At 42.5% G+C, this 11,796-nt stretch overlaps 2 protein-coding genes across 2 annotated transcripts; both read right to left on the bottom strand.

Annotated features, from left to right (window-relative positions):
• Nucleotides 1-351: 351 nt before the first annotated feature.
• On the bottom strand, nt 352-2,662 carry LOC123731940 (ubiquitin carboxyl-terminal hydrolase 37-like). The gene is made up of 5 exons (XM_045711315.1): nt 2,455-2,662; nt 2,198-2,244; nt 1,929-2,010; nt 960-1,095; nt 352-890 (listed from the first exon to the last, which is right to left on the bottom strand). Exons 1-5 carry the CDS (start codon nt 2,594-2,596, stop codon nt 854-856), a joined length of 444 nt encoding a protein of 147 aa, XP_045567271.1. The 5' UTR covers nt 2,597-2,662; the 3' UTR covers nt 352-853.
• On the bottom strand, nt 2,620-6,185 carry LOC106602201 (ubiquitin carboxyl-terminal hydrolase 37-like). Its single transcript, XM_045711314.1, has 9 exons — nt 6,097-6,185; nt 5,419-5,771; nt 4,809-4,969; nt 4,353-4,484; nt 3,624-3,756; nt 3,379-3,515; nt 3,127-3,226; nt 2,917-2,996; nt 2,620-2,704 (listed from the first exon to the last, which is right to left on the bottom strand). Exons 3-9 carry the CDS (start codon nt 4,820-4,822, stop codon nt 2,620-2,622), a joined length of 681 nt encoding a protein of 226 aa, XP_045567270.1. The 5' UTR covers nt 4,823-4,969; nt 5,419-5,771; nt 6,097-6,185.
• Between the last annotated feature and the right edge of the window lie 5,611 nt (nt 6,186-11,796).

Below are 11,796 nucleotides of genomic sequence, written 5' to 3' on the forward strand. Positions count from 1 at the left end.
AGCTTCCTGAGTTAAAAAGTTACAACGGTTAACAGAATCATCTTAAATTGGATTATCTTAAATGTGTTTGTCTTTATTGAAATTGCATGGCATGCACAAGTCATCTCCCGACATGCTGGGGACCTGGATCAATGTTGAATATTGCAGGTCATCCAGTCTGACCATGCTGAATAAGAAGTTATACACCACAGTGTATTTCACAACAGGAGGATTTCAAACCAAACCAAATAGAAGGGATGTTATACCCTCTAAATAATCACACACTCTATCCACCACATTTACATGTGTACTACATTTAGTGTGTATACTTTATGTGTTTTTTACATGAGCTTTATACATTAGGTGAAGTAGTCAAATCAAGGAGAGGCATTTATGACATAAGCTACTGAAAGAATGTTCATGCTAGTGATGAAGAGCAAGTCTCCCTTGATCCGCATGATTAAAGTTGGGCTGAGTGCTGCACCTGTTGAGGCAGGGCTGAGGGTGTTGGGGCTGGGTCTTGTTCTGTCCATGTTGAGACTGGGCCTGGTTCTTCCCATGTTGAGGCTGGGCTGGGGGTGTTGAAGCTGTGCCAGGTGTTGCCCCTGTTGAGACAGGTGTGAGTGTGTTGAGGCTGGGCTGGGGGTGTTGAAGCTGGGCCAGGTGCTGCCCCTGTTGAGGCTGGGCTCGGGGTTGTTGATGTTGGGCCCAGTGCTGACCCTGTTGAGGCTCGTTCAGGTGCTGACCCTGTTGAGGCTGAGCTGAGTGTGTTGAGGCTGGTCCAGGTCCTGCCCCTGTTGAGGCATGTCTGAGTGTTTGGAGGCCGGTCCAGGTGCTGCCCCTGTTTAGGCTGGGGCTGGTGCAGGTGGCCATGTTAGGCCCTGTGTGCTGGGGCCTCCCGCTCTCTTGCCCTGTAGGGTGAAAGGAACCGTACACATATATAGCAACACAAGAATATAGATGGTGAGAGTAAGCAGTACCTGAACATATAGAAGAGCATGTAGGCACTCCGGGCTCTGGTCCTCAGCACAGTGGCTTCATTGGACATTGACACCTGGCTGTCGTTACAGCAGAACCAGTTTCCACTGGCATGCAAGATGTCACTAATGTAGTGCCCTGTGGAACAAGTAAGACAGACTAGAGGTCAAAGGTCAGGCTTTTGTGGGTAATAGAGTGTGTTGTAACAGTTAAACAGTTCATTTGGGAGATATTTTATCTGTTACATGTGTCAAGTTTTGAAATCAGAGATAAACAAATACGCGTAGCATATAATTAGGCATGCCTCTCCATTCTTTTGAATTAAACTGCGCAAACTCTAAACATATTGCAGTGCTTGTCGGGATGACACTTCACTCTGAAGCCTGCAGTCTTGCACGCTTGGCCGAAGTGGCTATTGGAGGGTCTAATTATTCCCTACACAAGGGTTCCCCAAATGGTGGCCCATGGGACAAATTTGGCCCAAGGGTGATTTTATTTGGCCCCCATGTTTTCTGAACAAATAAAATGTAATTGTTAAAAGAATTTAAAAAGCAACAAATCAGCTCCAAGTGATTATCATTTTGGAAATCTGTTTCAAAGTATTCCCACGCACAATAAAGAGATATATGTGATTGTACACAAATGTAAGCAAGGTTTGATATGAGTCAAATATTACATCTGTTTGGGCTTCTTACGGTCAATTTGCGGTCTACAAACTATTTGTAATTTTGTTCCATACCCCTGCCCATCTGGCTAAGAAATAAAATGGACCCGAGGCTGAATCTAGTTGATGATCCCTGGCCTTCACCCTCGATAATATTCACTACCTCAGCTTTGGGATGCTTGTGTATACGGCAGAGGCACACATGAACATGCAAATTAAAAGCTGAGGAGAAGGGAGTGATTTGGAATTCAGCTGATGTCATATGTATTGTGCATCTGCATGTGTGTGTTTTAAGGTATTTACTTACCGGAGTTTGCGGAGCCTCCCAAATGAGAGACTACACCAGTCAGCTGGTAGTATCCATTCACTGACTTCACTGGCTGCTGCTTCTGTAAGAAAACACATGTGATCATGGGACTGTCATTTCCTCTACAGTCCACCACACTGTCTACAGTCTACTACAGTACTAGTCTACTACAGGAGGTCTACTACATCGTGTTCTCCTCATAACTATCTCAGTGTTCTGTCATAACTTATTTTTCACTGGTTTCACTCTATCTCTCTCTCTCTTCTCACCACTGAGGCTGTCAGCAGCACTTTCTCTGGTTCCTGGTCATTTGAATCTGAGGGGTCAAATATACATATGAAGAGCTGTGAAAACGTGGTCACTTGTCTGAAATGCTCTGGACTAAAACAGCTCCAATGCATCACTAAAGATGTCTGAGAAACATTTTAAATTGCAGCTTCCAGCTTCTCTGTCAGCAGGACCGTTTTGGGAGTGGATGGTTTGTGTGGTGTTGGAGCAAGAATAGTGTTATGGTGTCATGACCTACCTGAACAGCAGAGGGTGCTGTCTTTGGCCTCTCCAGCTGGGCTGGAGACTTGGCTGGTGAGGGTCTGGGGGATGGACCCCTGGATGCTGGGGGCCAGGTTGGTGAGGGCCTGTGGGCTGGCACTGTGCAGGTGTGGCACCATGTCCCCACAGAGGGTGGAGAGCCTCAGCTCCGAAGGAAACAAAAGAGGAGCCTCCAGCTTCTCCAACCCCCAGGTCCTCCAAACCTCTTCAGATGCAGAACCAGCACACTGCCCAGAGACAGAGAGGAAGAGAGATGAACAGACAGACAATGAAACCAGTCAACAAAATAACAGATGAGTGAAATGTGTTGGGTGGTGCTCATCACTAAGTCCTACAACCTGCTCAGGAAGGTAACTACTCCTAAAGGCTCAGGACACAATGACCACTCATTTCATTACACACTGCTAGTCCTATGAGAGGTTATAAAGGGACAACTCACAGAGGCAGTGTGTGGAAAAGCTCCAACTTTGTGGCGTGGAGTCCTTTACAGCCCTCACATTTGAATTCAACCTTTTCACCCTGGGTTAGAAACAAAAGCATTACAAAATGAATGATACCACTACAATAATAAGATAGCGTATTCTGAGGCAGTGGGCAGCTTGCCCTGGGTGTTAGTCTCTACATGCAGGTCTGAGCCCTAAGTGCTGACTTTGAAAGTGAGTGCTAGGCTGCTCTGCAAGGTGCGCTCAGGGCTGAAGTCCAATGAGAGGTGGTTGTAGTCCTCTCTGGTGGACGACTCGCGCCCACAGCTTCAGAAGCAGGACAAAGAGAAGAAAAATGCTTCAAGTCTGTTTCTGTTTCAGGTGTCTACAATGTTTCTGTTATGCCATGTGTTTTGTAATATTATTTGTAGAAAGATCATGTTCTCAGTAGATACATTACAACCAATGGGAGCTCTTACCTGGTACATGTGCGCACCGACACAAGCTGGAACTCCAGCTGGGAAACAGGGCAGGTATAGCTCACCCCGAGTGTCTTCAATATCATGCCCTCCTCCTTCAGCTGACACAGCATGTTCACAAGTAACTCGTGTGCGTCCTATGATGAGGAGAGAAAGAAACATACCAAGATAAAAGCAAATGAAGAAGATAAAATGAACCCTTGCAAAAAGAGCGCACGTACACAAGAGAGTAGTGCCTCAGTTACCTGTTGCGTGTCCCCCAGATATTTCGAATCATATCCTGACAAGGAGTACTTGACCTTCCACATGAGGTCTGCTTTTGAGGCCTGGTTTGCCCCACTGTCAGGTAGACTCGAACGGTACACATCAGACAGACACCTGTAGGGGAGACAGAGAGTAAATTAGCAGCTGACTGGATGGTGTCAACCTACTGGCTTACGCCTAAAGAGGCAGATGAGTATATCCAAATATGTTTTATCTAACGGCACCTCATCATTAGAAATGATTCATTCGATTCAATGCAATTTCACCTTTGAGGACGGACAATGATCAAAACAACAAAAATGTGTTGTTTATTCTCCTAAGATATTTGGTTTGGATACTGCTCTCAATTCCAGAGCATTTTAAAAACTACCAATTTCCCACGGTAATGTGGAATGTTCAGTCATTGAGCATTATGGGAAAATAGTAATTCTACACTTTCCAAGTTGGCCTACTAATGTTTACATCATAATCATTGTATCATTGTTGTTCCTCTGGTTTATGAAGATTCCGAAAAAAAAAAAAAAAGGAAAAAAAATAAAAATACATACACAGCAAAATATGAAGGAGTTAAGGTTAGGAAAAGTGTTAGATTTAGCAAAAATGCTCTCCTAACCTGCTACGACAAACACTTTGTATAGAAGTCGCATGCAAATTCATGACCACAAGTAATGGGTGTGTGGGGAAGTGTCTGCTTTTGATCCTTCCTTTACCTGAGCAGGTTGGAGAAGGGGGAGGAGCTCCAGAGTTGTTCCTGGTGCAGGATTTTCTTTAAGAAGGAAGGCAGGACCAGGAGACACTGCAGGATGGCGTTAAGGAAGCAAGTGTTGCCAATGTTAGGCAACCTGTGAAGAAAAAGCAGCCATCAGTACACACATAGATATACAATACCCTAGACACATAGAGTGGCCTATGTCATAAACCTTCATAACTCTGTCAAGTGATGATAATGGCAGCCATCTTGGTCATGGAAAAATGATATGTAATTATGTGAGTACACAAAGAAGTGGATGTCCTTTAGGCCAAGATTGTTATAATTAATTTCTTTATAAATATCTAATAAAACTGACATGCTTGATAGTAAGCCCTATCCCCAAAGTATATCAGACATTGATCTCTAAACAATAAATAACTTATATTCAATGCATTTGTGGTGTGTTGTGGTTTACCCAAGAAGTTCCATGTTGACCAGTGCCCCCGTTCTCCTCTGGCCCCCTGGGTCTCTTCTGACCCTCTGGTGGCTGAGCTGGCCCTGGGAAGACTCATGCTTCTGGTGGCTGAGACTGGCCTCTGGGGCCTTGGGCTAGAGTGGTCCAGAAGAGACAGAGGTCTGGAGGAAGGAGATAAACAGGTCTAAAGCCTCCAAAACAGAGATCGTATCACTCTACGCAGTCTCTCTATTAAATACTATACTGTACTATAAACACAGTCTGAGTAGTTACGCATGTATTGCTGTCCATATAAATGCAGTGTACCAAGTAGACCAGGGCAATAGGTTAGTACTCTCTTTATCCACTAGATGTGGACAGAAGAGCCTAAAACTACAGTTTGTGGAAAATAACTTTCTGGGACTGTGTTTATAGAGTTTCTCAGAGTAGGAGTCTGATCTAGGATCAGTTTGCCTTTTAGAACATTAAAAATCAGATTATTATGGAAAGAGAGGACCTGATCCTAGATTAGCACTCATACTCTTGATAAACACTGGCCCTGGTCTTGTAGCTCTAAACCCAACTCTCTAAAGAGACTCTAGGATGGCACTGTACTTTTTGTTTGAATTACCTGACTGTTGTGCCCTCATGGCTGGTGTCTCCATGACAGTCCAGAGGGTTGGTAGGAGAGGGAGAACTAGGGAGGGACACCACTGGAGAGGATTTCACTGGGGAAGGGTGTTTGGCAGGTGACCGGGGTACAGAGGGCTGTTTAGCAGGAGAGCAAGGCTGAGAGGAACATTTAACAGGAGAGGAAGGTGGATGGAGGGAGGAGAGTTGGTCAGAGGGTGAAGGGTCAGAGGTGACGGAGGCATTCCGTTCAGAACGGTCAGATGGAATTGGAGAGGGGGATGAAGTGCCACTCTCATTCTTCTTTCTTGTCTTCTGCTCTACATCAACTGAATTTGCTTTATGACGTTTTTTCTGTTGACAAGAAAATGTGATAGTGCTGAAAAAATACCCTTTTCCCCGATCCCCAGCAAATGGAAGAGGGGGGGGTCATCGGAATAGGAAAAGGTAGGCCTAACCGAGAGGAACTTAGCTATCTATCCTAAACCTCATATAACACAGAATAGACAGGTTACATTGAGTGGCATTTGCAACAGCCGAACTTCATGTACATTTCATGTACACTTTTTATGCATTTGTCAATCAGAATGTACTTTTATTCTTCCCACTAGGTCTAAGAGAAAAATACTACTCCAGAATTTAAGTAGTTGTTAATCGATTAAATGACCTGATTTCATACCTTTTTGCACCAGCAGAAACAAGCCATGTCAATAACCAATGAAGACTGATACATATCCACATTAACCCATTGTTCAAATTGGCTTAAAGACCATTGTGATGTCATCGGTCATGTATGACACCACCATCTGGCAACCCATTCTATAATATATTGTTCAATGAACAAATATGTTTTATTGAAGAGCAAAGTTATGCAGTATACATACAATATTGGAGATAATATGTTCCATTGTTTTCCTGTTTCTTCTTTTACATTCATTTTTTTGTATGTTGTTTCATTGAACGTACGACCACAATAAAGGCATTTTAAGTGCCTTCATCTTCATCTTCCTTGTTTTTTGATAGCTTCCATGTTGTTTGTGGATTGGTCATTGGTATATTGAAATGCTAAATGCTTTTTCTCTTATTCACCAGCAGATGAACAAAGGGTTGGTCAAAAGAATGTGAACAGGTGATAGAGATTTAGCCTGAACCTCAAACAACAATCCAGATTGGTTAGGGACAGTATTCCGTATTCAAATCTTGCCCTAAAGGCAGCTCTGCCTCAAGGACATAATGAATGCGATTGGTTCAAATAAAGCTCAATGGTCAGTGGGCAGAGCTTACAGTGCCCAGTGCGAGTTAAATACACTTGCTAGGTGATAAGTTGGGGTTGAATGGAAGGCATAACACAAGGTTGCTGGAGTGAATTTTGTTTTCTAACCTCACTCCAACCCCTAAACAATTCTTCTTACCTAAACTTAACCCAACCCTAGCTAGAGTCCCAGATCTGTTTAATGATGTCTTGCCAACTCCTACAGTGGTTCTTCCTTAAAAAGTTGCATCATACTGCAGCACAACTTGCGGGCTGCCGCAGAATTCTATGGCACGTTATTTAAGTGTCAACCATTGTTGCATTAATGCTAGTTAGTGCTAGTTTGACCACCACAGGGCATCTTTGAGAAGCATTTGACAGTTTTTAATATTAAACTAATCGTTCGATAAAAGATCGGCTCTCAGAACTCATTTACACCTTTTACTGTGTGTGTTTCAATCCTCTCTCTCTTCCTCGACCTCTCTCTCTCGACCTCTCTCTCTTTCGACCTGTCTCTCTCTCTCTCTCTCGACCTCTCTCTCTCTCTCTCGACCTCTCTGTCTCTCTCGACCCTCTCTCTCGATCTCTTTCTCTCTCGACCTCTCTCTCTCTTACCGGTTGCACCCTCTATAACCACTCTTTATATTTACAGTAGTGATGGACAGCTGGAGGCATTTTGTTTTTCACAAGCTAGAAGGCTGTGAATTCTGAAAACAAGCCAACCTAACTAAGAAACACATTTCATTGGTTGCCATGGTGAATAATCCAATAATAATTGGTTGGACACATGAAAGGAAACAAAGAGTTTACGGAATCTCTAAATGAAAATACTTGCAGATCAATACAGATCAACAAATTACAGTAGTAGATCTAATTGCATTTAGAGGATTCTAAATTATTATCTAATGGGCTTTTATACAATTATAAGTAATAATAAAAATAATAATAATAAATGAATATATTTGTAGGGGTTGGGAAAATCTGGTTTTAGAGTACTTAAGCTTTGAATACATTGCAAGTTTGCCTATTTTTTTCTTTAGGCTACACTTTACAATAGGACTCATCTCTGAATGACTGCAACATCTACAGTGGTACAAAAATAAATATATTATTGAATTACTTTTTTAAAATGTATATGTTTATTAAGTAGTCTTGCTTGTCTCAGAGCAGCACAAAACGGTGCTGAAATAGTTGACCATACGCGGGTAGGCTTTTGCTTCAAATCCTATTGTAACAATTGGATGACTTTGGGAGTTTCAGAAAGCAACAATTTGTTGCCTTCATTAGCCTACTTTATTCTTAAAATAACTCCAGCACATAGAAGAGAAAGGAGCCTTAAATAATGAAACAATAAAGCAATTTAATTCACAAATGCATTTAACTGTATTTAATATTGGCCATCAACCAAAACACACTCTGGTAGAAACATGTTATTGATTATTATATATTTTTTTTACTATTTCAAAATGCATATGTTTAATAAGCTACTGTGCAGTCTAACAAGTAAACATAGCCTACAGTACAAGGTAAACATGGCAAAGATGCTTAATTCCTTACATAAGGGAGAGCAGGCCATGTCAAGACTTTCTCAGTGACCTCAAGTACTCATTAACTCTGCCTTTAATGCTTTTTCGGGTTGCATCAGTCATGGACACAGTATTAATGGTGAACACCTGGAGGTTCACTGGTAAGCCACATTTGCCTCTGGATCCATCCCAGTTGGGGCGGCAGGTAGCATGATGGTTAGAGCGTTGGGCCAGTAAGCGGAAGGTTGCTAGATCGAATGCCTGAGCTGACAAGGTAAAAATCTGTGGTTTTGCCACAGTTAACCCAATGTTCCTAAGCTGTCATTGTAAATAAGAATTTGGGTGGTGGGAGTCATATCATGTGGTATATTATCAAACTAAGGCTGGTGGGAGTCATATCAAGAAGTATATTATTGTCACGCTCGTGATAATGGATGGACCAAGGCGCAGCGTGATTTGAGTTCCACATCCTTTTATTAAGTGAAAACTTCTTAACAAAACAATAAACAAGCAACGAAATGTGACTTACGTGGTGCAACAAGCACAAGCACAAGCACAAACAATATCCCACAAAAGCAGGTGGGAACAGGGGACACCTTAAGTATAATCCCCAATTAGAGACAACGATAATCAGCTGCCTCTAATTGGGAACCATACTTAATCCCAAACATAGAAATAAATCGAAAAGAACACCCCCAGTCTGAGTAGCAGGCAGTTTAATTTGGGCACGCCTTTCATCCGGATGTCAAAATACTGCACCCTACCCTAGAGAAGTTAAACATGTGGAACTCTAAGTACGCTGCGCCTTGGTCTACTCCTTCAGACGATCGTGACACAAATGGAGGGCGAGGGAGAGCTTTATATGCGTCTCTGTGTGTGGAGTACAGGTGATCTAGAATTGTTTTCCGTCTGGTTGCACATTTAACATGTTGATAGAAAGTTGGAAGAACTGATTTAAGTTTCCCTGCATTAAAGTCTCAGGCCACTAGGAGCGCCGCCTCTGGGTGAGTGGTTTCCTGTTTGCTTATTTCCTTAATACAGCTCACTGAGTGTGGTCTTATTGCCAGCATCTGTCTGTGGTGGTAAATAAACAGCCACGAAAAGTATAGCTGAGAATTCTCTAGGCAAGTAGTTTGGCCTGCAATTTATCACAATATAATCCGCTTCAGGCGAGAGACTTCCTTAGATTTCGTGCACCAGCTGTTTACAAATATGCACAGACCGCCCCACTTGTCTTATCGGAGTGTGCTGTTCGATCTTGCCAGTCCAGCGTGTATCCCGCTAGCTGAATATCCATGTCGTCATTCAGCCACGATTACGTGAAACATAGGATATTACCGTTTTTGATGTCCCGTTAGTAGGATATTCGTGATCGTACCTCGTCTAATTTATTGTCCAATGATTGCGCGTTGGCGTGTAGTATTGACGGTAAAGGCAGCTTTCCCAGTCGCCTTCGCCAGGTCCTGACTAGGCATCCGGCTCTTTGTCCTCTGTACCTGTGTCGCTTCCTCATGCAAATAATGGGGATGCCGGTCCTGTGGGGTGTTTGGAGAATGTCTTGTGCGTCGTCTTTGTTATAGAAAAATCATCGTCTAATCCGAGGTGAGTGATCGCTGTCCTGATATTGAGAAGCTCTTTTTTGCCGTAAGATATGGTTGCAGCAACATTATGTACAAAATAAGTTACAAATAACGCGGAAAAACCCCCACAAAAACACACATTAAACAAGTGAGATTACCCTATAGAACTATAGCTTTATTTGTCCCAATCCTGGATGATAAAGGAAAACGCATTACTAAAGATCTTACTTTAATGTGTTATTCAGTACATGTTCAGTGGTGGAAGAGACCCTCTGGAGTTGCTGCAGTGTGTCTGGGGCTGCTGTGTGTTCTCCTACTGGCTGGGATCATAGGCCTGTCTGTCTACTGTAAGTTTAGTATGTTGTCACTGAGACTTATGTAGCCTATTTAATCATACTTAATTATCAATGGTATGGTAGTTACATGTTTGATTAACTTTTCCCTTTTACAGATGGAGTCATTGATCATCACGACTCAACAGAGAGAGACCAGCAACAGGACAGCAACAGCCTTCTGACTAAGGAGAGAGACCAGCTACAGACCAGTTACAACAACCTGACTAAAGAGAGAGGCAAAGCTTTTTGTGATAGGTGAGATATAAACTGTGATAAATTAGAAGTAAAATCAACAGTAATTATATATCAATGGGTTTATGAAGATACTGGCTATGTGTCACGTCCTGACCAGTTTAAGGGGTTATTTGTTATTGTAGTTTGGTCAGGGCGTGGCAGGGTGTGTTTGGTTTGTGTTGTTGGGATTTTGGGGTTAGTTGTATGGTCTTTATATTTTTACGTTCCCTTCTAGGAGTTGTATTTCTTTGTTTTGGCCTGGTATGGCTCTCAATCAGGGACAGCTGTACATCGTTGTCACTGATTGGGAGTCATACTTAAGTAGCCCTTTTCCACCTGTCTTTGTGGGAAGTTGTTTTTGCACTGCTGTGTGTAGCCTGCAAGACTGTCGTGCGGTTTTTTTTCAATAAAAGTTAAGATGAGCAGTCAACCCGCTGCATTTTGGTCCAATCACTACGATGGCCGTTACACTATGTTTCTCAATGTGTACACCTTTGCTCTACAACAGAGCAGCATTTTCAAAAGGGATGGAGAAACTTTGACTACAGTTTGTACTTCCTCTCTACTGAGAAGAGAACCTGGGAGGCGAGAGAAGCAGTGCTGGTGATCATAAACCACAGAGAGGAACAGGAGCGAGAGAGAGGGGGAGAGAAAGCGGGAGGGGTGAGAGAGGAGAGGAAGGTGTGAGGAGAGAGAGAGAGGGGGGGAAGAGAGGAGCAGAACTGGTGATCATAAACAGCATAGAGGAACAGGTGTGTGAGAGAGGTTGAGTATTTTCATCAGTACACTAATATGTGGGCAGTTTTTAAAAATATATTAAGTGACCGTTTTTTATCTTTCTCAACAACCCGACCATTTATCTTCAACCTCCACATGAGAACCTGGATTGGTCTGACTGACTCAGTTACTGAGGGGACCTGGAAGTGAGTGGACGGCACCCCACTGACCACAGGGGGAGATATTTGACCATTTTACCTTGTGATATGGAGATACAAAACAATGATAAATTGCTTCCAATCATGTTCATCAAAATGTATGTTCCTACTCATGAATGTCATTCAATGAGAACTATAGATGTATTATAGAAACCAGGTAATAATTACATATTACAAAGCTCTGACGAAGGCCGTGAGGCCGAAACGTAAAGCTTATTAAATATCAGTGATACTATCAAGAGCAGTGTGCGGTTTCCTTTTCCTTCATCTTGTTCAATTGTTGCCATGCACCTGCAAATAAGATTGCTCAGATGTGCGAGTGCCTTGAATTTTTTAATAATTACATATGAAAATGTAACTGAAAGAGTGAAATAAATGTGTTGATGGCCAATTCTTGATAATGTATGATCATCTTACAGAGTGTGTCTTTAAACCTGAGAACATAGGACTCTGTCTATAATCGAGGAGGATGTTTTTACACAGTGTCTGACTGTCTGGTTCTCTGTGTTGTTTAGGT

The sequence above is a fragment of the Salmo salar genome, unplaced genomic scaffold (assembly GCF_905237065.1).
Source record: "Salmo salar unplaced genomic scaffold, Ssal_v3.1, whole genome shotgun sequence".
NCBI lineage: Eukaryota > Metazoa > Chordata > Actinopteri > Salmoniformes > Salmonidae > Salmo > Salmo salar.

What these genes read in the sequence shown, in the direction of transcription:
- LOC123731940 (XM_045711315.1), bottom strand. Translation starts at nt 2,596, where the DNA reads ATGGTGCCACACCTGCACAGTGCCAGCCCACAGGCCCTCACCAACCTG. An exon ending in TGCTGCTGACAGCCTCAGTG is followed by an intron (nt 2,011 to 2,197) that starts GTGAGAAGAGAG and finishes GTTTTCTTACAG; the next exon opens with AAGCAGCAGCCAGTGAAGTC. An exon ending in ATGCTCTTCTATATGTTCAG is followed by an intron (nt 891 to 959) that starts GTACTGCTTACT and finishes TTCACCCTACAG; the next exon opens with GGCAAGAGAGCGGGAGGCCC.
- LOC106602201 (XM_045711314.1), bottom strand. An exon ending in ATCTGGGGGACACGCAACAG is followed by an intron (nt 3,516 to 3,623) that starts GTAACTGAGGCA and finishes TCCTCATCATAG; the next exon opens with GACGCACACGAGTTACTTGT. An exon ending in CTTTTCCACACACTGCCTCT is followed by an intron (nt 2,705 to 2,916) that starts GTGAGTTGTCCC and finishes GTCTCTGGGCAG; the next exon opens with TGTGCTGGTTCTGCATCTGA.